The sequence below is a fragment of the Muntiacus reevesi genome, chromosome 2, assembly GCF_963930625.1.
Source record: "Muntiacus reevesi chromosome 2, mMunRee1.1, whole genome shotgun sequence".
Classification (NCBI taxonomy): domain Eukaryota; kingdom Metazoa; phylum Chordata; class Mammalia; order Artiodactyla; family Cervidae; genus Muntiacus; species Muntiacus reevesi.
The window spans coordinates 205,104,412-205,129,887 of NC_089250.1; the positions used below are offsets into that span (position 1 = coordinate 205,104,412).

Genomic DNA, 25,476 nt, shown 5'->3' on the forward strand with positions numbered 1-25,476 from the left:
TCTTTTAGGTTATGCTTATGGGTGAGATGAAATGTAGGCCTTATGATGGATTCTTGGCATTCGTAAATTTGACTTTGGTGAAAGTTGAAAGTGTTTGCTAACTCATTTATTCAGTGATTTATTTTGTGACCATCTGTTATATTGTGTACCATTTAGGATACAATGGCAAATGAGATAGCACAGCATGGAGTTTTTAGATTTAGGGGGAAGGTGTGTGGTAGTACACGACTGCACAATAAATAGTAGATTTGGGGGAATTCCCTGATGGTCCAGTGGTTAAGACTGTTTTTACTTTTTTTTTTTGCTTTTACTGCTAAGGGTAAATGTTCAATCGGTCAGGGAACTAAGATTTTGTAAGCCACATGGCCAAAAAAAATGTAAATAGTAGATTTTATTTTGGGATTTGGATGAGGATCCTTTTCTTTTGGCTAGAATCTTATTGTTTAGAAGGAATTTGGCTGCAGGTAATAAAACCAACCAAAGGTGGCTTAAATCACAAAATCATTTATTGTTTATCAAGTCAGAAATGCTGAGAAAGATGGTATATAACTGGTTTAGCAGTTCATTGGTGTCTTCATGGACCCAAGACTTTGCCTACCATCCTTAGCTTGTATCTTTTTATTCTCATGGTTATTTCCTCGTGGTATTAAGATGATGTTCCAGGGAGCACACCAGTACTCCAAGCAGAAAGCAAGAGGTTGAGACAAAATACTCCTAGCAAGACTTTGATTTTTTTCTTTTGGGGAAAAAAAGCCCACCCAGTTGACTTTGATTCAGAATTCATTGACTCAGATAGAACCATATGCCGATCCCTAGAGTAATCACTGACACAGGAAAGTCAAAGAGGAACTGTGGCTTATTTATAATGATTCATCTTCTGGAGTTGGTTTGAGGCATGCCTTCCCTGGGAATCAAGGGATCTCTGCCAGGTGTTCACAGGATTAGTTGGGTTCTGTTAACCATGAATGATAATAGTGAATAGTTTCTGCTGCAGCTCTGCACAGATACATCTATAGTAACATAAAATTTGGAGATTTTGTAAATGTCTTAGAAGAGAGGCAGCAGAATTTTTAATAATACGTATTCAATAGCTATTTTAGTAAAAAAGTTAAGTTTATAACATTTGAAACCATTCAGAATAGGTAAAATGAAAGTCATTGTTGAAAGTGTTTGAACTGATTGAATCAGAAATGTTACAGAAGTTATTTTGTTTGATGGTAGGTTGAACTAGATAACCTCATAAGATCCTGCCTCTGTGATCTGATCTTAGTGACCTTCCATCCCTGTGAGCTCACGACATCAACGGATTTGTTATCTTGTGAATTGCTTTTTTGTGTTTCAGTGTAGTACTTGAAGGTCTCTTGCTCATACACCATTAAGGATTTCTTTTTTTACCCCGAGGGTCAGTATTACCCTTCCCCTAGACTGAAAGAAGTCAGGTCCAAGACAAGAGCAGACTTAAGAGGAAGAACCCTTAAGGGAAGAAAATACATAGTTTTTGATCCTCTGAGTTAACCAAAACCCTGGCGTAAAACGTTTATCTCTCAAGTACATAGGCTTCCAGTGCTAAGTGTTCTCCTCACTCCAGCTTACAGCTCGTTCCCTGTACCCCTTCATATCTCTTCAGGAAAGTTGCAAACTTTGGCAGTGCTGTTGCGACAGCTCAAGGCAGACGGCCACCGGGTGCTCATTTTCACCCAGATGACCCGAATGCTGGATGTATTGGAGCAATTTCTCACCTACCATGGCCACCTCTACTTGCGTTTGGATGGGTCGACTAGAGTTGAACAGAGACAGGTAACCCAGGCACCTGCAACCCTTAGAGGCTTGCCTCAGCTCAGTCTCCTTTTCTAGGGCTCAAGAGTCTCATGAGGGGGTCCCACTTAGCCTTGGTCTGTTTTTGGAGATATGTCTCCCAATACTGTTCTTTTTTTTTTTTTCCCTTTTCCCTCTAGGCCTTGATGGAACGATTCAATGCAGACAAACGCATATTCTGCTTCATCCTTTCAACTCGGAGTGGGGGTGTGGGCGTGAACCTGACGGGGGCAGACACTGTTGTTTTTTATGACAGCGACTGGAATCCTACCATGGATGCTCAGGCCCAGGATCGCTGTCACCGAATTGGCCAGACCCGAGATGTCCACATATATAGGTGTTGCCTTGTCTCCCCTTACCTTACTTTTCCTTTGCTAATAGGGTTTTATTGATGTATTTAACTGTTTATACATGTCCTTCATCACCTGCCTAGGCTTATCAGTGAACGGACAGTGGAAGAGAACATCCTAAAAAAGGCAAATCAGAAGAGAATGTTGGGAGATATGGCTATTGAGGGAGGCAACTTCACCACAGCCTATTTTAAACAGGTACTAAGATCTTCCAGTCTGTGTAGGAGAGAACTGCTATGCGTATGGGAATTACTGCTGCTTATTAGAAAGGATGCTTTGACCCCCACATACCTGCCTTTTCAGTCAGTGATGCTTCTGATACCACTGATAGCTACCAGCTTCATAGCTATAGACCTGAGACCAACATTCCTTTGGCTCTGACACTCTGTGTATGTTCTTTCCAAAGCAGACCATCCGAGAGCTGTTTGATATGCCCTTGGAGGAGCCATCTGGCTCATCTGTACCTTCTGCCCCTGATGATGAGGAGGAGACTGTGGCCAGCAAGCAGACCCATATCCTGGAGCAGGTGAAAAAAAGAGTGGGCAGGAACTTCCCTGGCAGTCCAGTGATTAAGACTCTGCGCTTCCACTGCAGAAGTTCCATACCTGGTCAGGGAACTGAGATCCTGCCCTGCAAAAAACGAGTGGACAGTCCCTAGAGTAGAGCTAATGGTTGTAGTGTGTGTCATCTTTCAATCTCTTGAGTTTGTCCAAGGAGAAAGAACTGTTTTTGCTGCTTCCCAGATTACAGTTCACCTTTGATACTTGTGAGTAGATTGCTTATTGGTTCACCTGATTTCATAGATAGAACCACGGTTCTAGGTTTGAATTCCAACAGTGCTTCTTGATAGTGTCTGTTAAGCTACATCCATTTAATCCTCTGAGCCTCAATTCCCACTTTTCTGAAATGCTAAATTAGAAGTAACTGAGGGTTAAATGGCATAGCGGATTAAGAATTGCTTTGTATATGGTGTAGAACTCTTTTTTTCACACAGCAGTGCGTACTAGAATCATTTGGAAGGCTTTGAAAAAGACTGATTCTTGGGCCCTGTTTCACAGTCTTTCTATTTAAATCATGATTTTTAAGGGTGAGGTCTGGGCATTTGTAGTCTTTTGGAAGTAGACAGATGCTTAAAAACTACTGGTGTGGATTATCATGGAGAAAATTTTCCCTACCACGTGCATTCCTGTTATGCTCTAGGCTACTTCCCTCAGTGACTTTGGTGTGATCTCTCTGGATATTCATCTCAGGGGAATGATCAGATATTAGTCTGTTGTCCTGAGGCATCTCAGTGTAAAAAAGAATTATGGATTATTTTGTATTCAAAAATCTGCTGCTTTAAAAAGATATGAGGTTGACTTGAAAGTAAGTAGAACTAGAGGTCACAAAAACAGTTATTTTGTCCCTGATGGGACTCCTGGTTGAATCTGTTGTATCCTACGTGGACCACTGTGTTGCTTTGATAATTTGGGGGGCCCAGAAGAGAGTTGAGTTATGGTGTAAATCTGCTTTGGTGTAAATCTGGCCTCAAATATTTGCCAGAATCAAATCACAGGATGTAAAGAAAGAACTTTCTCATGGTGTTTCTTTCCCACACCCTTGTAGGCATTGTGTCGAGCAGAGGATGAAGAGGATATTCGTGCGGCCACCCAGGCCAAGGCGGAGCAGGTTGCTGAGCTTGCAGAATTCAATGAGAATGATGGGTTTCCTGCTGGTGAGGGAGAGGAGGCTGGTCGGCCTGGGGCTGAAGATGAGGAAATGTCCCGGGCTGAGCAGGAAATTGCTGCCCTTGTAGAACAGGTTGGTGTTGGATCCAGTAGTTCTCAGCCTCACCCTCCATAGCCCCTTCCTCTGGACTCTGTGACTGTCTTCCTTCTCTGGTGAAAATAATCATGAGTGATGGGCCCTGGGCACCAGGTTGCTATTTTCATCACCACTGCTCTTTCCCACAGCTGACCCCCATTGAGCGCTATGCCATGAAATTCCTGGAAGCCTCCCTGGAGGAGGTAAGCCGAGAGGAGCTCAAGCAGGCAGAAGTGAGTATTTCTTGAGGGTGGGGATAGAAGTGGAAAGTGACTGCTTTCCACCTATTCTATGTGCTACTTGCCTCCCTCTGACCAGTCCTTGGGCTCTGTTTTTGATAGGAGCAAGTGGAAGCTGCCCGCAAGGACCTGGACCAAGCCAAGGAGGAGGTGTTCCGCCTACCCCAAGAGGAGGAGGAGGGGCCAGGGGCTGGGGATGAGGTTTCCTGTGGGACTGGTGGAGGCAGCCACCGGCGCAGTAAGAAGGCCAAGGCCCCTGAAAGGCCAGGGACTCGCGTCAGTGAGCGTCTTCGTGGAGCCCGAGCTGAAACTCAAGGGGCAAACCACACTCCTGTCCCATCCACCCATCATAGCCGCAGCACCTCCACACCCCCTCGCTGCAGCCCTGCTAGGGAACGAGTTCCCCGGCCAGCACCTAGGCCTCGACCCCCTCCAGCTTCAGCTCCTGCTGCAATTCCTGCCCCAATCCCTATCCCAATCTCTGCCCCAATCCCCATTTCAGCCCCAAACCCAGTAACCATGCTTCCTGTCCATATCTTGCCTTCTCCGCCTCTCCCTTCTACACAGATTCCTCCCTCTTGTTCTTCTGCCTGTACCCCTCCTCCTGCCTGTACTCCTCCACCAGCTCAAACCCCACCTCCAGCCCAAACTTGTCTCTTAACTCCTTCCTCTCCTCTTCTGCTTGGCCTACCTTCTGTGCCCATTTCGCCGCCAGTCACCAACCTCCCCTTGGGCCTGGGGCCTGAGGCAGAGCTGTGTGCACAAGCAATGGCATCTACTGAGTCCCTGGAGCTGGCTGATATGGCCAGTTCCGAGACTTCCCCAATTACTCTTGTGCCCCCTAAGGATCTGTTGCCAGTTGCTGTTGAGATCCTGCCTGTGTCAGAGAAGAACCTTTCTCTCACCTCTTCTGCACTTAGCCCAACCCTGGCGGCTGGCAGCGTCCCCAACGGTCAAGAGCAGGAGGTGCCCGAGCCTGCCGAGGCGACCATCCTCTCAGTGCTGCCTGATGGTGAGGAAATGCCCACGTGTCTGAGTGAGAACAATAGGCTGGAGCTCCCACCTTCAGCAGCATCTGATGAACTACTTCCAGAGCCACTGGAGACTGATAAGAACTCAGAAGAGCTGGTGGAGGCCCAGACTCCAACCTCTACTCCAGAGAAACCACAGGAACTTGTTTCAGCTGAGGCCACAGCCCCGTCAACCTCATCCTCTGCCACCTCCACACCTGAGGGTTCTTCGCCAGCCCGGCCCCCTCGGCGTCGCACCAGTGCAGATGTAGAAATTAGGGGTCAAGGGGCTGGTGGGCCAGGGCAGCCTCCAGGTCCCAAAGTGCTTCGCAAGCTGCCAGGACGGCTGGTGACGGTGGTAGAGGAAAAGGAACTGGTGAGGCGACGGCGGCAGCAGCGGGGTACTCCCAGCACCCTAGTGCCTGGGGTCTCTGAGACTGGTACCAGCCCGGGAAGCCCGTCAGCCCGCAGCATGTCGGGGCCAGAATCCTCACCTCCCACCAGCGGTCCCTGTGAAGTTGCTCCCCCATCCACACTGCCCACTCCAACCCAGCAGCCCTTCATAGCTCGCCGTCGCATTGAGCTAGGGGTAACTGGTGGGGGCAGCTCAGAAAATGGAGAAGGGGCACTGCTTGCCATCACCCCTCCTGCTGTGAAACGTCGGAGGGGGAGGCCCCCCAAGAAGAACAGGTCTCCAGCGGATGCTGGGCGAGGGGTGGATGAGGCACCTTCATCCACCTCTAAGGGAAAAACCAGTGGGGCTGACTCAGTCCCTGGGACTGAGACCCTTATTGTTGCGGAGCCTGTCCTTTCACCCCAGCTTATTCCTGGGCCCCAGCCTCTCGGACCCCAGCCAGTTCACAGACCCGAGCCCATCATCCTATCACCTGTGGAGAAAAGACGGCGTGGGCGGCCCCCTAAGGCCCGAGATCTGCCCCTTCCTGGGACCACTTCCTCTCCAGGGGATGGCAACTTAGAGAGTCGGACACAGCCACTCCCGCTACCACCACCCCTGCCACCACTCCCATCACTCCTCTCCTGTCCCACTGCTACTGTCGCCAACACTGTCGCCACTCTCTCCATTTCAACGTCCCCACCCAAGCGGAAGCGAGGCCGACCTCCCAAGAATCCACCATCACCTCGGCCCAGCCAGCTCCCTGTCTTGGACCGCGACAGCTCTTCTGTCCTCGAGAGCTGTGGATTGGGGAAGCAGCGGCAACCCCAGGGCCAGGGGGAGAGTGAGGGTAGTTCATCTGATGAGGATGGAAGCCGCCCCCTCACCCGCCTGGCCCGCTTACGTCTTGAAGCAGAGGGAATACGGGGACGAAAGAGTGAAGGGTCCATGGTGGTGGCTGTAATTCAGGATGACCTGGATTTAGTGGATAGTGGGCCAGGCGGGTTAGAATTGACATCTCCCGTGGTCTCATTAGCTCCAAAACTGCGCTCGACTCGGCTGCGTCCAGGGTCTCTAGTTCCCCCTCTAGAGACTGAGAAGGTGCCTCGCAAACGGGCAGGGGCCCCAGTCAGCAGTGGTCCTGGGCTGGCAAAGCGGACCCGCCTACAGCCCCCAAGTCCCCTGGGGCCTGAGGGTTCAGTAGAGGAGTCTGAGGCCGAAGCCTCAGGTGAGGAGGAGGAAGGGGATGGGACCCCACGGCGCCGGCCTGGCCCCCGCCGGCTTGGTGGGGCCACCACCCAAGGGGACCAGCGTATCTTGCGCAGCAGCGCCCCTCCCCACTTGGCTGGCCCTATTAGTCACAGAGGCCGCAAGGCCAAGACGTGAGTGGCCTGTCCTCTTCACCTAGGCTTTCTGCCACAGCCCCTCTCTCTCCATGACCAGGCCTGACTCTGTTAACCACTACTTGAAGTCTTTTGAGGGGGAAATCCTCCAGGGAGACATAGGGGCCTTCTCCCTTCTTTCCACCAAAGTAGGGGGTAGGCATCTGGTTGTCATGGAAACGGGGCTCTTCACACATCCCCTTCCCTTCCACCCCACATGGCTGGGCAGTGTTAAGGGTGGCAAGATAGTCTCTGTCCCCACCCCTTTGTACTTGATGTCCCCAGCTATCTTTCACGGTCCCCCCCCACCCTTAGGGGAAGGGGGAGGGGCTTCTCTACAATGAGTTTTTTCTTTTTTTTTTTTTTTTAAGAAGAAAAAAATAATAAACTTAGTTTCTGTATGAGCATCCGCGTAAGGAGGCTTCTGATTTTCTGGTCTGGTGGAGGGTTGGGTGGGAACTTGGGTTTCGTTTTTCTCCTTTCTTGCTAAGACTTGATCTCTAACCCAGAATTGTGTGTCTTTGAGGCAGAAGTCTCCACCCAAGAAGAGGGAAGAAAGGCAAATCTGATCTGGTAGGGTACCTTTCTCTAAGGTTTCAATTTTAAGTCATTCAGATTCGTACTTCTCTTCCTTCTGTTCCCTTGGTTCCTGGACTTCCCTTGGGGCTATCTGATGCCTCAGACTTTTCCCTGCTTTAATCCCTCTTGCTCAGGTGCTTTCACTCCCTCTTCAGAAGGCAGGCATCCTACCTCCAGTTACTCCATCCTTTGCCTTCCCTTGCTTTTCCTCCATCTAGCCAGACTGGTTTGAATCAGCCACACCCCCTTCCAGCTTCTGGGGATCTTCAGATGGTGGCTGGCCACTGAACCCCACCCCTGGGCTTGGCTTGGAGCCCTGAGTCAGCTCCATCTCCACCCAAGCCAAATCAAACCTGAAGCAGGAGCCGAAACTCAAACAGTTCCTCAAGGCCTATCGCCAGGTAAGAGTCCCGGTTCATTGTTTCATTTTCTCTGATCTTAATTCACTGGACCCTCTCCTTGTGTTCTTCTGATGACTGTGTGTACCGAGTCTGAGTTCTTCCCTCACATGCATTCTGCAGCTTTGTGGTACATGGCATTCTTGACTCCTTGCTTGTCCTCGCTCTTTCTCATTCATCCTTCCTATCCTTTGTTACTTGTGTTCAGAGAACTGCAAATGGTTTCATTCTGTCTAGGGTGTGGGGAATGAATGGGGGTGAAGGTAGAAAGGTGGTTTGATGCCAGAGCTCTGAGCTTGGGAAATAGGGAGATGAGAAATGATTAAGTAGGGCATCATTATGCAGGTTTCTGTGTGGGTTATGAGGTCATTTGGATTCAGTGTTTAACTGATTGTGTTGTGTAACCTGGGTTAAAATGGGGAGAGGAGGTGGAAGGGAGTCTGCATAGCAAGGGAGGCTCTGATTTTGGGAGGTGAGGTCTTTCTGGTGTTGAGTTTCCTTAGCTATAAAGAGAGCTTAAGTGATGCTTTTCCTCTCCTTTCCCCAGCCTCAGGATAGTGTTTTCATGTGAAACGACTGATTTCCTTGAGGTAGAGTACAGACTTTAGGGTGCCATTCTCTGATCCCTCATTAATATTTGAGGGCAGCCTCTAAGGAACTTCAGGGCCCTTTGAAATACAGTTTAAAATCACTGACTGGGGTAGACTGAGATACTAGCAGCCTTTTGAGATACTGTGTTTCTCTACTGCCTCTCAGTGTGTACCTGTCATTTTGCTTTTCCCCACTTGTCAAAACAGTAAGTAATACAGATAATGCTGTGTTCCCACCACTTTGCCTTTGAAGGCTGGGAACCTTAGGCTGAGGAAGAGATTCCAGACACACATTTCCTGTCTTGGTCTGTGAGTCACTAGGGGAATTCCCCAGTAAGGCAGCATTCCTGAGAGTTTGGCTAGGCCAGAGCATGATCAGGGAGAGGGGGAGAGTCTGAGCAAGGCAGGCTGAGAGTTCAGTTGTTGGGCTTACAAGTATCTTGACTGTATCGCCCACAGGTGATGGAGGACGAGGAGAATGCAGCAGAGAGCCTGGTGTGCAACACGGAAGCTGCTTGTTCTCCATCCCCCATTCGCTGCTGCTGGCTCCGCCTCCGCTGCTTAGCAGCTACTAGCATTATATGTGGCTGCTCTTGCCTGGGAATAGTGGCCCTTGTGTTTGCCATCAAGGTGAGGAATGCAATTCCTATGGGAGCAGGGGTGTGGATGTAGAAAGGCAGTGGTTCTGTATACCTGATCTGTCTACACTGATGAGTTAACTCAGACCTGATGAGTTAATAAGTACCTGCCAGAGCTTGGCTGTGGGCCTGGTGCCAGAAATAAGAATAAGACATGGTTCCTGCCATCAAAGGGCCCACAGTCTAGCAAAAGAGATGGCTGTGAAAATGGGTAATTATTAACAGAATGCAGCTCATCTGTATTATGATAGAGGAAGCGCAGGGTATTCTGGGCACTAGGAGGATATATGTATGTGACTACGTGTACGTGTATAAGAGAGAATGGGTGACAGAAAGGCATCCTACAGGTGTGAAAAGAAAGTAATGTTAAAGGATGAGTGAATAAGGATAAAAGGGCATCCTATACAAAAGCAACCTGGACTGTTAGTTCAGTGTGACTGAACCAGTAAGGAATAGTAAGAGACGAAGCCAGAGGATCCAGATTCCCAGGAGCCTCCAGTGCTGTGTTTGGCAGTTTTAGTTTTATCTAGGAAGTACTAGGGAACCTCTCAAGGATTTTTGCTAAGGAAAATGATATGATCAGATTTGTGTTGCAGTAAGATCCACTCTCAAGGCCTATAAAGAGGATGAATTGGAAGGGGCAAGACTCAGGGCCGCTGAGCAGTAATTGGAATAATCTGTAGGTATTCAGAAGAAGCTGTGAAATTTTAGAATGAGCCTCACCATTCCAAAACATCTGACAGAAACTGCACATGTACTTTTTGAAAGGCCACACAGGCTAACTTAAACATCATACTGCCGTTTCCTCTATTCTACTTGTATTTTTATCAGAAATTATTTTCTTATCATCAAAATAATTTGTGGGTTTCATTAGGGCAAAATCATAAAAAGAATCCTTAATGAAAAAGATGAGATTAGCCTTTGGGCTAATGAGAATGGAGTGTTTGATTGGACATGAGTGAAATACTCGTAAGATTGCTCACTGTTTCTTGCCAAGAATTCCAAGTTCTGAATGAAACTGAGATGAGTAGAAAAGGATGAGGAATAAAATGATTAAAAAGTACTTTCCCGTATGTGATCTGAGCTAACAACAGCCATCCTTAAAAGGAGGCAGAGCAAAGTTGGGTACCTTCCTTTGCAGCTGAGACATGAGGGAGAGAAACTGGAAAGGGAGGTGGAGTGTATGGGTGTGAGATTCTGAGCCATAACGAGGATGTAGGATTGGAGTGGGGCAATGGGCATTTTGGGGGGAGAACCTAACCAAAAACCTGCCCCCACAGGCGGAAGAGCGGCATAAGGCAGGCCGGTTGGAGGAGGCAGTGCACTGGGGGGCCCGGGCCCGGAGGTTCATCCTGGCCAGCTTTGCCGTCTGGCTCACTGTCCTCGTTCTGGGCCCCCTGCTTCTATGGCTGGTCTCCTACGCCATCGCGCAGGCTGAGTGACCCTGGGTGGCCTTTGCTGAGAGTCAGCCGAGACATCCTGGATCCTCCAATGCAGTATTGTGAGGGTCTGGTGCCAACAATGGTTACTTCCTGGCTGGAAGGATGGTGCCTCTCTCAAAGGGCTTTGGAAGAGCTCTTTAGCCTTTTCTAAAAGGCAGCAGCTGAGACTGATGAGGGGAGGTCAGCCTGCTCTATTCTTTCAGTGCTCACCAACCCCTATTCCCCCCAATCTACTCCATCCTAGGGGCCTCTAGGAGGGGAGGTTGAAGACCAGTCCTGATTTTATTAGTATTTGTTTTGTAATAAAAATCTTTTTAGTGGTGAAATGTTCCTGTCTAATTGTTATTCCCCTGCTTTTCCCTGAGCCTTTGGTGAGAGCCAGACTGAACATGTGATCATGGCGGAAGCCTGCATCTCCCCTTACCTAGGAGTTTCAAGAGGAGGAAAGGATCCTCCCTCCTCGCCCGACTTTTTCCTTCTTCTAGAAGTCTCCCTTCTTGGAAAACCCCACACTTCTCTCTTACCTATCAACAGACTGTGAGGCCAGAAAGCAAGAGTTGTAGCAGCAGCTGCTGTTTATCAAGTGCTGACTATATTCCAGGCTGTGTTCTAAGCATTTTATGTTTCTTCTTCACACCTCAAAATCACTCAGTGGTAGGTACTGTTGTTCTTATTTTACAGTTGAGGAAAAAGGCACAGATTTTCCAAGGTCACACAGCTAGTAAGGGGCATACTTGGAATTCAACCTAGACAGTTTAGTTCCAGAGCTGAGAGAGGAGTGAAAGGATTGGGTAACAGCAACCACCACCCAGTATGTGGAGACCTGTATGATTATAATGAATTTCCATATCCTTTATCTTGGGTCTCATGATAATATTTTAAACATTTTTAAAATTGTGAGGTACATAAAGGAAAAGATCAGAAACAAATATAAAACTTCATAAGTTAACACAAAACATCTGAAAAAAACACTATTCAGTCAAGAAATTAAACTTTGTCAGCACTCCAAAGCCTCCTTTCTACCCCTCCCATCACTCTGCCTTCCTTTCTTTCCACAGGTAACTTTATATTTGTTATCCACAGGTATTCTGACTTCTAACAATGTCATTTGCTTTTGCCTGCATTTGAATATGACATAAATGAAATCAAATGTATTCTTTTTATGTCTTGCTTATTTACTTAACACTGCTTCTGAGATTCATCAATATTGGGTGTAACTGTAGTTTTTATTACTCTATAGTATTCCATTATATGACTCCCTGGTAGCTCAGTGGTAAAGAGTCCTGCAATGCAGGAGACCCAGGTTCAATCCCTGGGTCAGGAAGATCCCCTGGAAAAGGGAATGGCAACCCACTCCAGTGTTCTGGAGAATTCCATGGACAGAGAGGAGCCTGGTGGGCTACATTCTATGGTATCGCATAGAGTTGGACATGACTGAGCAACTAACACGTTCCATTATATATTACAATTAACACATTTTCTGTTAGTGAACTTTCAGAACATTTCCCACTTTAGGATATTATGAATCATGCTGCTATAGACAGTCTTATATGTCTTTTGAAGTACATGTACCCTGGGAATGGAATTTATTTCACCAATAGAGACCAGCAGAGTACCTAAAGGAATTATTGATGTTGTACATTGAAGATTAAGGGGGAAAGAGGGGCACATGATTGTGTTTTTCAGTGTTCCAAAGTGTTTCAGGAAAGAAAAGTGAAGGAACTCCATTTTCCAGAGATTAGGACTGTAACAATGGATAGAAGCTATATAGACAGCAGTGGTTTTGAACTTTGACTTCAAAATGTAATCTGGACAGCCTTAAAAAATAACTTATTCCTGAGCTTTACCACTTGCTCCCCCCCCCCCTCCCCACTGCCCCCCGCCAGTCCTGAGATTCTGATTTAATTCATGTGAGGCACTGCCTGGGCATCAGGAGAACTCATTTTAAGGAGATTTTTCACACACAAAAATTTAAATCTAGTGTTTGATTAATCAGCAGGTTCCATTTACTAGAGTATGCCACCCCCCCCAAACTGATTACATGAGATCTTGCTACTTTTTAATCTCTTTATTTTGAAAAAAATTCAAGTCTATAGAACAATAAAAGAATAGTACAATGAACTCTTGTGTAGCCTTAACCTAGATGTATATTTTTTAACAACTCAACCACTTTTGTATCTTTCTAAATTTCTTGTTCAGTCACTAAGTCCTGTCCAACTCTCGTGACCTCATGGACACAGGCTCTTCTGTCCATGCGGATTCCCCTTGCAAGAATACTGGAGTGGGTTGCCATTTCCTCCCCCAAGAGATCTTCCTGACCCATGAGCCACCTGGGAAGCCTCTTTCTAAATACTCATAATTGTTATTGCTGAACCACTTGAGGGAAATACCTTGTGATCTGTATCTCCTAAGAACATATTTTCTCACATAACTATAGTGCAATTAGATTTAATTCAGAGAAGTTTAACATCAGTACAATATTATCTTCTAATAGTCTATATTCAAACTTGCCAGATGTCCCAGTAACATACTTTATAGCAATTTCTACTTTAGAGTTCAGTGCGGGAACAAGGATTGCGTTTAGTTTGTCAGCTCTTCAGCATTCAATTTTTAGTAGGTTCTCATCCTTTCTTTCTTTGTTTTTCATGACATCTTTGAGGTGGGGCCAGTGTGTAGAATGTCTCTTAATTTGGGTTCTTGTGATTGAATTCAGACTTATGCATTTTTGGCTGACACATAAGTTGTATGCCCTGAATACATCACATCAAGAGACATGTGTCAATTTGCCCTTTTATGGCAGATGTAACACAGACAACTTGGTTCTAAGGTAGTGTCATATTTCTGCAAGGTAAAGATAATTTTTTTCTTTGTAGTTAAAAAGTTATCTGTTTAAATACCTCACCAAATTTTCCCCAATAACTTTAATGCCTGTTTTGCCCAAGTCAGTTATTACAAGGCTTACAAAATGTTGATGTTTAACTTTGTCATTCTTTCTACATTTATTAGTTGGCGTTCTATTATAAAGGTTTTTTCTCCTTCATTTATTTATTTATAGTTTTTAGTGTCAGTATGGCCTCAGATTTGTTTTTAAATTCACTTTAGTGCTCGCTTCGGCAGCACATATACTAAAATTGGAACGATACAGAGAATATTAGCATGGCCCCTGCACAAGGATGACACGCAAATTCGTGAAGCATTCCATATTTTTAGCTCCATCTCAGAAAGCACCTGCTCCAAAGGCATCTGGCAAGAAAGCATGAGTGCATAGAGGCTATTCAAATCAGAATAAAGGTTCTTTCTGACGTGCTGGCAAATTTAAAAAAAGAAATAAATTCACTTTATTATACCCATTACTACCGTTAACCTATTTAAATAGTTTTGTTGAGGTATAATGGCATGATTTACTTACAGTACACAGATCTTATTGTGCCAATAGGTGAATGGTTTTTTTTTTTTTTAATTTTTTTTACTGAAAGATAATTGCTTTACAGAATTTTGTTGTTAAAAATATAATGCTTCACGAATTTGTGTGTCATCCTTGTGCAGGAGCCATGCTAATCTCTGTATTGTTCCAATTTTAGTATATGTGCTGCCAAAGCGAGCACTAGGTGAATGTTTTTACGTGAACACACCTGTGTAATCAGGTGAATAGAACATTTCTAGCACATGAGAAGGCTCCCTCATAGCTCTCTCAGTGTCATCATCCTTTTTGTCCCTGATTTCAACCTGGTTCTTGTGTTTAAGTTCCCATCTTTCTTCACTTTCTGGTAAAAATTATTCCAGGCTCATCTTGTACTTTCTCTGCTCTAGCCTGGGAATTGGCCATTTCTCCCAAGGAGCCCTGGTTCCTTTTATTGAAGACTGTTGCTTTGAAATCAATATATAGGCACTAATTGTGCTCACTCTACTGGACAGGCTCTATTGGTCCTTGGCCCTTTCACAGATTAGAGCTAGAAAATAGCTAATGTTATCTATCTTAAATCATTCTTAAAATCATACCTCCAATTTCAGTCATAAGGTTCTCTCCCCATTCCAAATATTCCCACAGTAAGAACAGACTGCCAACTACATCAATGTGTTTATTCACTTGCTCAGTTTCAAAATAATTGTCCCATTATACTACCAAACAAATCTATCAAGTAAGATACAAGATTTCTTTGAGTTATTCTGTCTTTAGATAAATGGTATACGGTCAAAGTACTCCATTAAAAAGTTACTTGAATTCGTTTTTCTCTTCATTTGGTTGCAATCCGAAAGTTATATTTCTCTTAATAAGATAGCTGTTGAAAAATTAAATGAATTAATTCTCTGCCTCTATCTGGAATATAACCTCCACAAGAGTAGGGACCTAATTTTTTTCTGTTGCTGTTAGTCTAATGCTTAGATGCTCAACAAATATTTGTCGAATGAGTAAGTGAATGCCAGGGTTGAGCTGCACTAAGAAAATTTATGGAGCAAGTCGCTCCTGGCAGAGTGATAACCTGGTAAGCTTAGAACAGAGAGCGAGGGAATTTCCTTGGTGATCCAGTGGCTAAGGCTTCATACTCCCAATGCAGTGTGCTCAAATTCAATCCCTGATCAGGTAACTAGATCCCACATGCCCCAGAACAAAGCTCTTGCATGCTGCAAAGACCAAGGATCCGACGTGCCACAACTAGGATCTAGCGCAGCCAAATAAATAAAAATACTTTTAAAAAGGGTGATATTCCTCAAGGCTTTGGGGCGGGGGTGGTGGGAAACCGGAAAATATGGTCTTCCAGATAGCACTAGGGTTTCGGAATCACCAACTGAAGAGATGAGTTTGGGAGATGGTGAAGGACAGGGAAGCCTGGTGTGCTGCAGTCCATGGGATCGCAGAGTCGGACTCGCCTGAGTCCCTGAACAGCAAGGGATTTGGAGGTATCCGAGTCAGAGCATCCACAGGATGAGAAAGCCTCTTCTGACTGAAAGGCCGTGGCTCAAACAAGTAGCCAAGTTCAGCATCAGGCTGCGTGCTCCTAACATTTTAAGGGGTTGAATCAGCCCCTCAAAGCAGGCGCTTTGGACCAGGCTGCTAATATTTTTAACACCCAAATTCAGACAGTGATTTTGAGCGACTGAGGAGACCATGCCCAAATCCGGGTGGGAATCGGAAGGCCAAGGAGGCCAGCGTATCAGGTACCAGGAGGTGACACTTACCGGTAAACCTAACTTCCGGGTCTGTTTTCAGGCCTCTAGCCCTGTTGCTGAACAAGCTCCGCCCTCTGCTGGTCCCAGCAGATACCGTGCCCTGATTGGCCGTATCTGAAGCCCCGCCCTAGCGTCGGAGCCTTAGGTAACTCAGAGCTCGAACTCCCGGGCCAGCCTCGGGCCTCTCGGCTTCCTATTGGACTACCAGTTTCCAATCCGAAGGATTTTTGAACGTCAGTCTTTGGGTGCCTCGGGCCATTGGCGAACAGAATGGGGGCGGGGCCTGAGGTCTTCGCCGGCACAGCCAGTGGGTAAGGTAAGAGGCTAGGGGCGAACCCCGCGACAGGACTGCCTCTGATCTTCTCTGGCTTCTCTCTCCGACCCCGCTGGTGAGCCCGCGCGAGACCCTACGCCCCCTCCCAGAGCCCGCCCAAGTGCGGCTGCGCAGCAACAGCCGCCCGTCCGGGTGCCCCTTCCCCTCTTCCTCTGTACCTTTTCCCTTCCCCTCCCCCGCCCCTCCCTGCCTTGCCGCCCCATCCCAAACCCTAAGGCCCTTTCCTGGGGTCTCCCCAGTCCCGATCCTTCCCCCACCCCGTCCCCATCCCCCAGGATCCTGGCTCCCCAGCCACAAGGGCTGCGCCTCCGCGAGTGGCGATGTGCGTCCTCTCAGAGCCTGTGGGCCTCCCTGCCCTCACTGTCCTCCGTTTCCTCCTCACAGGCCCCCACCTCTTTCAGAATGACACTGGACGTGGGCCCAGAGGATGAGCTGCCCGACTGGGCTGCGGCCAAAGAATTTTACCAGAAGTACGACCCTAAGGACGTCATTGGCAGGTAAGGCCACGGCTAGGGAAACAGAGGTCCAGAAAGGTCAGGTCCTAGCCAGGGTATGCATTTCCCTTGCTTGCTTGCTTTAGTCACTATGTCGTGTCCGACTCTTGTGACCCCATGGACTATAGCCTGCCAGGCTCCTCTGTCCATGGGATTCTCCAGGCAAGAATACTGGAGTGGGTTGCCGTTTCTTTCTCCATCACATTTCCCTGGAAAGTTCTAAATGGGAAGGTTCAGTGGTGAGTGGAGAAACATTTGGTGATTAGACTCTTTTTCTGAGTCAGCCCCTATTTTTTCACCAGTTCATTCATGTATGTGTTCAACAAACATAATTCAAGCGCCTACTGTTTGCCAGACACAAAGGTAAACATGGGGAGGTTAGAAGAGATGTTTATGTCCTGGAAAGTGAAACTGAAAGTCGCTTAGTCCTGTCCGACTTTTTGCGACCCTATGGACTATATATGCACTGGAGCTACTCCAAGTAAAGTGATTGAAAGAGACACAGGAACATTCAAATAGCATCAGGCTGTGTAAAAAGTACTATTGGGTCTCAGAAAACCACAGCTTCCCAGAAGGAGTGATATTTGGGTCTTGAAGGATGAACAGGAGTTCAGCAGGCATCATATAGAAGGAAAGCTTCACTTGTAGAGGCAGTGACTAATACGTTTATTCATCAGGGCCTCCAAAGCATGCACAATGTGCTGGGTGCACTGGAGATGTGAGACCCACGTCCTGCATGTTATAAAATTTCTGTTCTCCTGGAGTTTATATAGAGTGGTGGAGAGAGACAATAAACATGAAAACAAGTTCAGTGTAAGTGCTAGGGAGAAAATAAATAAGGTGATGGAACAAGAATAATTAATGGAGCTGAGACTTGAAGGATGAGAAGGAACAGATGATACACTGAGGCAGGATATATTCCAGGCAGAGGGAAGGGTAGTGCAAAGGCTCAGAGCAGCAAAGAGTCAATTAAAGCAATAGAAGATTATAGTGGCCAGAGTGTGTTAAGAGTGGGACAATTTGAAAGAGGGACTATCCATCTGGGGGTTCAGTGGTAAAGACTATACTCACAAGGTCATGATGACAGAAGGATGTCTCTAGGACCTCGGGAAGCAATTCATTCAGTAAGACATGCTGGCCTGATTCAGGGAGACGTAGGGGCAGGGGTGGGGGGAGGTTCCTTGGTGGTCTAGTGGTTACAATTCTGGACTTTCACTGCCATGGCCCAGGTTCAATCCCTGGTTGAGGAACTGAGATCTCACAAGCTGTGTGATGTAGCCAAAGAAAGGGGGTGGGAGGGTAGCATCTGGGCGTGAATGTTGAAGTCATGGAAGTGGATAAGGTTACTGAGAGTGTATGTGGCTGAGAACAGGAGGGCCAAGGATGGGATCTTGGGAAAGTCTTTACATTTAAGGGGTGGGCAGGGCTTCCCTGGTGGCTCAGATGGTAAGGAATCTGCTTGTAATGCAGGAGACCCAGGTTCAATCCCTGAGTCAGGAAGACCCTCTGGAGAAGGAAGTGGCTACCCACACCAGTATTCTTGCCTGGAGAATTCCATGGACAGGAGTCTGGCGGGCTGCAGTCCATGGGGTTGCAAGGAGTTGAACATGACTAAGTGACTAACACTTTCACTTTCAGAGAACAAGGTACTAGGCTGTATCAGTAGGAAAAGTTTGGAGATTGAGTCCAAAGACTCAGGTTTTCCAAGTTGGTAGTCATGACATATATAGGAAGGCTTAATTAAAAGGGAATGCTCCTACAGGTAAAGTACTGTAGGATACCAGAGAAGGGAGTGGTCCCTTCTTCTGGAGAATAAACAAAGAATTGGTTGACATCTCAATTTACTTTGGGTCTTAAAGCAGGGATTCTTCGATGAATGGCTTCAGAGGATCTTTGACCCACCCCCTGAAATTATAAAAATGTTGGGTATGTGTGGCAGAGATCTGCAGCTTTTCACAAATTCTCAGAGGTTCACTGAAAGATGAGTAATAACTAGACCAAGGACATGAAACTCCAATGTCCTTAGTGTTTGGGCAGGAAATTAAAACTGTGAAGTGGCCGAGAGTAAAAGAGTAGAAAGTGGTTGAGCCTTGTGGCAGCTGCAGGGTTCTCAGCCGCCTAAGAGATGTGAATTCAGATTTGTAGAGAACAGTGCCCTTGCCCCAGTGTAATGTATCTGTGTTAGGCTGGAGGACCAGTAGTTTGTATCCACTGATTGAAGCAGAGAGGTAGGTGAGAGGCATTTCAAGCAAGAGTTCCATAAATGCAAGGAGGCTCTGGGAACACAGAAATGACGTTATGTGAAGGGCAGCCAGGGAACCAGCATGTGAAATGTGATGTGAGGACAGATTCTGGAGAGATTTGCACCTTAGCCTGAAGTACTTGTAGGGTCATACAAGTTGGAGTTGGTGACAGAGCCCAAGCCAGGAGATGCCTGTCTAGGACTTTGTCTCTTTTCTTTTCTTTTGGTTGTGCTACCCGGTTTCCGGGATCTTAGTACCCTGACCAGGGATGGAACCTGAGTCCCCTGCAGTGGAAGTGTGGAGTCCTAACCACTGAGCCACCGTTGAATTCCCTAGGAATTTTTTTTGACTGCACTGGGTCTTCATTGCTGCACCCAGACTTTCTTTTGTGGAGAGCACAGCCTCTGGACCATGGGCTCAGTAGTTGTGGCACCTGGGCTTAGTTGCCCCAAGGCATGAGGGATCTTCTCAGAGCAGGAATCGAACCTGTGTCCCCAGCTGTAGCAGGTGGATTCTTAACCACTGGACCACCAAGAAAGTCTCCTAGGGGCTTTGTCTTTACAAAGCCAAATGGGCTTTCCTGTCTGTGCTTCATTAATGCCTTTCAGCATCCCTTCAGGATGTTGTTGGCTACATTTCAGAGCCAATAAAGTGGGAGCCCAGAGACCTTATGTCAGGGGGTCACATAGAGGTTAATCAGTGGCAAATTTGGGGCCTAAACCCAAGATCTGCTTCTCAACTTTGGTCTTCCAGTCAATGGCCCAATGTTTATTTCACCTGAGGTATTATAGGGGAACTTTGGGATTTAGATGGGGTAACCATGGAAGTGGGTAAAATCTGAAGGGGGTCTTGGGTCACTTCTTCCTGCCTTCTCCTTGGGTTCAGGGGCATAGGGCAGGTTTGGAGGCTCGGTGTCTGGGCTCACCTCCAGGGGGAGTGACAGAGCCTGGAACCCGGGACGCCTGCCCCCCGCCCTGTGAGCTCTATGTCGCTCCTTGCTGGATGCCCAGGTCTCTGACTGAGGCTGCTATGAAGCTCCCGTAGGCCAAGGTGAGCTCCTCAGGAAGTCACCTTGTCTAGCTGGGTCTCCGGAGTCTGGCTCAGAGGATGTGAGGCTGCCGACGCTCCACTCTGCGTGGAAATGAGAGGGCAGGAGGCCCTGACTCGTGCGTTGTGCGACTCTGGCAGAGGAGTGAGCTCTGTGGTCCGCCGCTGCGTTCATCGTGCTACTGGCCAGGAGTTTGCGGTGAAGATCATGGAGGTGACAGCCGAGCGGTTGAGTCCTGAGCAGCTGGAGGAGGTGCGGGAGGCCACACGGCGGGAGACGCACATCCTTCGCCAGGTCGCCGGCCACCCCCACATCAGTGAGACTGCTTTCCCCACTCCTGTTAGCCCAGCCCACCACCCACCTGCCCCAGCAATGCCTCCACGCTCTGCTCCCTTCCTCCTGGCTCCGCTGCACCTCATCAAAGTGTGGCCAGCCTTTGGGCCCCTCCTGCCTCCTCCAGTTCTCCTTCCTTCCCAGGAACAGCCCCCTGCTGCCTCAGGGTGGAAAAGGCCCTTTGGTGTGCATCTGCTCCTTTCCATCTCTGTCTCTCTGCCTCTCTACCTCTTTCCCCAGTCACTCTCATCGATTCCTACGAGTCTTCTAGCTTCATGTTCCTGGTGTTTGACCTGTGAGTATCCCCCCTCCCTGACCGAAAAGCCTCTTCCTCTCCTCCTTGCACTTCCCCAGCCTTACAGCGCAGTGGGCTGAAGACCACCCTGCTCACACCTTCCTCTGCTCCGGCTCAGACCTGCCAGCCCAGGGCGTGGGCCCTTTTTTCTAGGTGCCTGATTGAGGCAAGTTCTTCAAGAGTCTTAGTGATCAGCTAAATATAAAGGGTCTTCATGAGACTCTGTTTTAAGAGGAAGGTGTTCATTCATGAGCTGACCACTTATAGACAGACTTTTCCCTCACCTGTCTTCCAGTGTTTAACACCCTCCACTGGAATCTCTCTGCCCATTGATTCTTTTTCTGGTTGGTCTGGATGTGAATGTCAGATATTATGTGGTGCTCTAATGCAAACCAGTTACAAAGGAAATTCAAAAGAGAATGGTTTGGATACCAGATGTTTAAGAGAGGCACTTGGGAGAAATTTACAAAGTCTTCAGACTGAAATGACCTCTGCAAAAGTGGAGGGCAAGTAGGAAGTGCCTGCTTCACCATGCAACACTGTTGCAGAACCTGATGTGTTCTTTATTTCAAGGATTGATACAGAGTTGCAATTATAACCTCAGTTTAAGAGAACATAAAGTAAGCAAAATTCAAAGTCAAGTCCTATTCAACTTTCTTGCTACTATTAACTGTGAAATTTTGGCCCATGGTCTAAACAGGTTCACTTCAAAAGGCTTTTTTTTAGTATATTGTCAGATAACAGGGACTTCCTGTAAATGATAATTTATTCTTGCTAAAATAGCCCCCTTGTGGCACAATGCAGGTTTTTTTTTTTTTAATGTGGCCACACTATGCGGCTTGTGGGATTTTGGTTCCCTGACCAGAGATCAGACCTGCAGCTGTTGCTCTGGAAGCATAGTGTCTGAACCGCTGAACTGCCAGGGACATCCCACAGTGCAGAGATTATGACCGCCGGGACATTGGACCAAACTGCCCCTGACATCTGATTCACTCTTGGAGGGCTTTGTCTCAAGACCCTTTCATTTGCTTATAGAGGGATCTTCCTTGACTTACCTCTTCCGTGGTATTTGTTGTGAGCACTGACTTATTTTCTCAGCCTCCACTGTGAGGTGCACCCATCTCCCAACCCCTCCTGTCCCTTAGGATGCGGAAGGGAGAGCTGTTTGACTATCTCACAGAGAAGGTGGCCCTCTCAGAAAAAGAAACCAGGTAATGGCTGAGCCTGCAGCCCCCGGGATGAGCAGGGGGTGGGGCGGGGCAGGGAGAAGCAGAGGAGACTGTGCCTCCCCCAGGTCCATCATGAGGTCTCTGCTGGAAGCAGTGAGTTTTCTCCACAACAACAACATTGTACACCGAGACCTGAAGCCCGAGAATATCCTCCTAGATGACGATATGCAGATCCGACTTTCAGATTTTGGGTTCTCTTGCCACCTGGAACCTGGCGAGAAGCTTCGAGGTGAGGGGACCTGGTGCTCTGAGGGGCTTGGGAGGGATGGAGGCTCAGGCTTGAGACTAGTTGGCTGGGTCCCACGGAAAGTCAGCGCTTGCCAGCTACCTGCTGGGTGCAAAGCCTAGTGTGCAAATGGAAGTGGGCTCCCTGCCCTGGGGAAGATGGAGTGAACAGATCTTGGCACACAGCAGACAGGGAGCTATGCCGGAGAGCCAGAAGGAAGGAACACCGATTCAGATGTAGGGCCCCACAGAGGAAGGGGCTTGGACCTGGGCCTGGGGTGGCCAGGCTTGTCATAGGAAGAAAAAGGAGGGAGCGAGGGACAGCAGGGCTTCCCAGGTGACTCTAGTGCTGAAGAACCCAGCTGCCAATGCAGGTGGCATGGGTTCGATCCCTGGGTTGGGAAGATCCCCTAGAGGAAGGCATGGCAACCCACTCCAGTATTCTTGCCTGGAGAACCCATGGACAGAGGAGCCTGGTGGGCTGCAGTCCATAGGGTTGCAAAGAGTGGGACACAACTGAAGTGACTTAACACACATGCAGTGACAGAAGGGCTCAGCTGCATCTTTGCGGGCTGGCAGAGGCAGGGCCACGGTGTCCTGCTCAAGTGCCTTGAGGAGTCTGATGTGGCCCGACAGCACTGCTCACTTGATGCCTGGGGACTCGGGGTCCCCTCACATTAACACATTTGTTGTGACAACCATTTCTAATGCAAGTGGCAAACTAGACAAAGTTCAACTGCGGGACTCCCCAGAGCCTTTAATAGGCCACTTCCTCTCCTTCGGTGACTCTGCCCTGGGCTTCTTAACAGCTTACCTTCACTGGTTAACAGTCATGAGTTTGAGCAAGCTCTGGGAGATTGTGAAGGATGGGGAAGCCTGGTGGGCTTCAGTTCATGGGATCACAGAGTCGGGCTTGACTGAGCAACTGAACCACCACCACCTTCAGTGGGCACTTGCTCTGAGTCAGGCAGCACGTGGAGTCTTTATATGGCTTGTTTCTCTAGATCCTCTTAACAACTCTGAGATAGTATCTGTGTCTCTATTTTATAAATGGGCTTAATGAGGTGAAGTGACTTGCCCACGGTCATGTGTGATTTGAACTTGGGCAGTATGACTCCAGAGCTCATGCTCCTATTCTGTGGACTTACACATCTTCCACATGCAGGAATTTTTCTCCCCTTGGGCTCCCACACACTTCTCCATTCTGAATCATTTTTGCCCCTGCCCACTCCACCGTCACCCTTGACTTGGGTAATTCAGTTTTTACTTGAAAGCTCCAGGTCAGGGTAGAACCGCCGCTTTTTGCTCTTAGATCTCCCCCACTTCATAATACACGTCTTACGCTGTTTATGTGCTTCCTGGTAGATGATGAGCTTGCTAAGGGCACGTTCAATTTGCCATTGTGTCTAGTATGGTGCTTGGCACACAGTAGGTGTTCAGTAAATAGTTTGTCTAGGAAGGAATTTGCCGAGAAAGTCAGTTTCTCAGTTCAGGCCTCTTAAGACCTCTTGGAAGTGTGCCATGGATCACAGTGTGCAACTGCTAGAGTGGAAGAACTGGTGCCAGAAATGGTAGAAAAAAGTAAAAATACAGGCTTTGATCAAGTCATGGAAGCCTTTGTGCTTTCGGAATCTAGACTTGACCCTGAGGCCATGATGGAAAACCAGGGAAGGGTTTTCAACAAAGGACATACCCAGAATGTGCCTTGAGAAATCCTATATTCCTACACACTCCCCTGGGTTGACTGGTGGTTCCACTAACCGAAGTAGAGATTCTAGGAGGAGGATTAGATTTGGGCAGAAAGGAATGCAGAAAAGGTTTAATTTCTGTTTTCTATGTGTGTATGTATATAAAATATGGTAATAAGTTGTGTGAGGTGAGGGTTGATGGAGGAGGCAAATGATACAGTTGGGTAGTGCTTTGAAGTCAACCAAAACATCAGGTTTTCCCAGGAAGGCCACCAGGAGCCTTGGTAGGTACTCGTTCACCAGAGTGAGGCTCTAACACTGGACTTGGCAGAAGGCTGGCAGGTGCAGGATGGGAACACTTGTGGCCCTGGTGGTGGTGAGGCTCCAGCAGAGGTCTGGTGTGAAGGGTCCTTGAGGGGGCTGGTGACACCCCATCCATTTCAGGCCTCTCTCCCCAGAGTTGTGTGGGACTCCAGGGTATCTAGCACCAGAGATCCTTAAGTGCTCCATGGATGAAACTCACCCAGGCTACGGCAAGGAGGTCGATCTGTGAGTTTCCCATCACCCCCCGCCTTCCTTCCTCCTTTGTGTACTGTTCTTTCTTCACCACCTTTGCTTATCACATGGTCCCTCCCTCCCTACTCCTCTTTCTCAGCTGGGCCTGCGGGGTGATCTTATTCACACTCCTGGCGGGCTCCCCACCATTCTGGCACCGACGCCAGATCCTGATGTTACGTATGATCATGGAGGGCCAGTACCAGTTTAGTTCACCTGAGTGGGACGACCGTTCCGACACTGTGAAAGACCTGGTGAGCTGGGGCTGTGAGTGGGCGAGGAGAGAAGCCCAAGAGCTGCTTCTCATGCTCTGGGGTTTCCCCTAGATCTCCAGGCTGCTGCAGGTGGATCCTGTGGAGCGCCTGACAGCTGAGCAAGCCCTACAGCACCCATTCTTTGAGCGCTGTGAAGGCAGCCAAGCCTGGAACCTCACCCCTCGCCAGCGGTTTCGGGTAGGCCTGAGCGTGTCAGGGTCTAGGCCTGCTCCTCTTCTCAGGATTTTTCTTATGGTGACTGTGCCAGTGGAGCTCACACCGCCCCCTTCCTAGGTGGCAGTGTGGACCGTGCTGGCTGCTGGACGGGTGGCCTTAAGCGCCCACCGTGTCCGGCCACTGACCAAGAGTGCGCTGTTGAGGGACCCTTATGCGCTGCGGCCAGTGCGGCGCCTTATCGACAACTGTGCCTTCCGGCTGTACGGACACTGGGTGAAGAAGGGTGAGCAGCAGAACCGGGCAGCCCTCTTCCAGCACCGGCCCCCCGGGCCTTTTCCCATGATGGGCCCTGAAGAGGAGGGGGACTCGGCTACTATCGCTGAGGATGATGCCATGCTAGTGCTGGGCTAGCACATCATCCGGGAGGATGCAGAACTCTTCAAGAGAAGGATCTTTATCATTCCAGCCCCTTTGGGCTCTAGCCACAGGCCACCATTGACCAGGCCCACCACCAATCATACTATTATAGAGACCAGTGTGGTACACCTACCCCCGCTGGCCAGGGCTTTGAGATCAGAGCTGGGGTGGCAGAGAGCCATCCAGGGTGCCACGCCTGGCCTTATCTGTGCTGCCTGCATCACGTATGCAATAAAACCTGCTACACACAGAGAGAGCCAGTCCCCTGTGTCTGGTGTCTGGCTTCAGCGGGGAAGCTCAGAAGGTGCTCAGGAGGGGGTATGGCAGGGCGTGGTGGGGCCACTTTGGCTCAGGTCTTTATTGGGGAAAACTCAG

General features: G+C 48.3%; 3 protein-coding genes and 2 non-coding genes across 10 annotated transcripts in view; 4 read left to right on the forward strand and 1 right to left on the reverse strand.

Annotated features, from left to right (window-relative positions):
• Positions 1-7,397, forward strand: part of SRCAP (Snf2 related CREBBP activator protein) — a 30,768-nt gene extending 23,371 nt beyond the window's left edge. For 3 of the 4 annotated variants that reach the window (XM_065924654.1, XM_065924657.1, XM_065924655.1), the window contains 7 exons: positions 1,628-1,797; positions 1,956-2,152; positions 2,249-2,363; positions 2,572-2,691; positions 3,771-3,965; positions 4,118-4,201; positions 4,310-7,397. In XM_065924654.1, coding sequence (XP_065780726.1) covers positions 1,628-1,797; positions 1,956-2,152; positions 2,249-2,363; positions 2,572-2,691; positions 3,771-3,965; positions 4,118-4,201; positions 4,310-6,997 — 3,569 coding nt within the window. In that variant the 3' untranslated portion in view covers positions 6,998-7,397. The remainder of the gene's footprint in view (positions 1-1,627; positions 1,798-1,955; positions 2,153-2,248; positions 2,364-2,571; positions 2,692-3,770; positions 3,966-4,117; positions 4,202-4,309) is intronic. The other variant, XM_065924656.1, reaches the window with a different exon arrangement.
• A 147-nt stretch (positions 7,398-7,544) lies between these two features.
• TMEM265 (transmembrane protein 265) lies at positions 7,545-11,820 on the forward strand. Its single transcript, XM_065924666.1, has 3 exons — positions 7,545-7,973; positions 9,020-9,190; positions 10,479-11,820. Exons 2-3 carry the CDS (start codon positions 9,023-9,025, stop codon positions 10,638-10,640), a joined length of 330 nt encoding a protein of 109 aa, XP_065780738.1. The 5' UTR covers positions 7,545-7,973; positions 9,020-9,022; the 3' UTR covers positions 10,641-11,820.
• Positions 9,074-25,353, forward strand: PHKG2 (phosphorylase kinase catalytic subunit gamma 2). 3 transcript variants are annotated; one of them, XM_065924659.1, is made up of 11 exons: positions 9,074-9,190; positions 15,850-16,198; positions 16,528-16,640; positions 19,961-20,244; positions 20,502-20,556; positions 21,702-21,767; positions 21,851-22,014; positions 24,157-24,247; positions 24,354-24,507; positions 24,580-24,705; positions 24,802-25,353. In XM_065924659.1, the coding sequence occupies exons 3-11, from the start codon at positions 16,546-16,548 to the stop codon at positions 25,093-25,095; spliced, it is 1,329 nt and encodes a 442-aa protein (XP_065780731.1). In that variant the 5' UTR covers positions 9,074-9,190; positions 15,850-16,198; positions 16,528-16,545; the 3' UTR covers positions 25,096-25,353. The 3 variants fall into 3 exon arrangements, with proteins under 3 accessions (XP_065780731.1, XP_065780733.1, XP_065780732.1); XM_065924661.1 differs by having other exon boundaries at positions 20,069-20,244; XM_065924660.1 differs by having other exon boundaries at positions 15,850-16,125.
• Positions 13,742-13,848, forward strand: LOC136162013 (U6 spliceosomal RNA). The gene has a single exon (XR_010661865.1). It is a non-coding gene; the product is annotated as a U6 spliceosomal RNA (small nuclear RNA).
• On the reverse strand, positions 14,142-14,245 carry LOC136162100 (U6 spliceosomal RNA). Its single transcript, XR_010661949.1, has one exon. It is a non-coding gene; the product is annotated as a U6 spliceosomal RNA (small nuclear RNA).
• Positions 25,354-25,476: the final 123 nt, after the last annotated feature.

Excerpts from the sequence above, each read along its gene's own strand:
- TMEM265 (XM_065924666.1), top strand. The coding sequence starts at position 9,023 with ATGGAGGACGAGGAGAATGCAGCAGAGAGCCTGGTGTGCAACACGGAA. Across the intron at positions 9,191-10,478 it reads CCCTTGTGTTTGCCATCAAG|GCGGAAGAGCGGCATAAGGC; the intron begins GTGAGGAATGCA and ends CTGCCCCCACAG.
- PHKG2 (XM_065924659.1), top strand. The coding sequence starts at position 16,546 with ATGACACTGGACGTGGGCCCAGAGGATGAGCTGCCCGACTGGGCTGCG. Across the intron at positions 20,245-20,501 it reads CGCCGGCCACCCCCACATCA|TCACTCTCATCGATTCCTAC; the intron begins GTGAGACTGCTT and ends CTCTTTCCCCAG. Across the intron at positions 24,706-24,801 it reads CCCCTCGCCAGCGGTTTCGG|GTGGCAGTGTGGACCGTGCT; the intron begins GTAGGCCTGAGC and ends CCCCCTTCCTAG.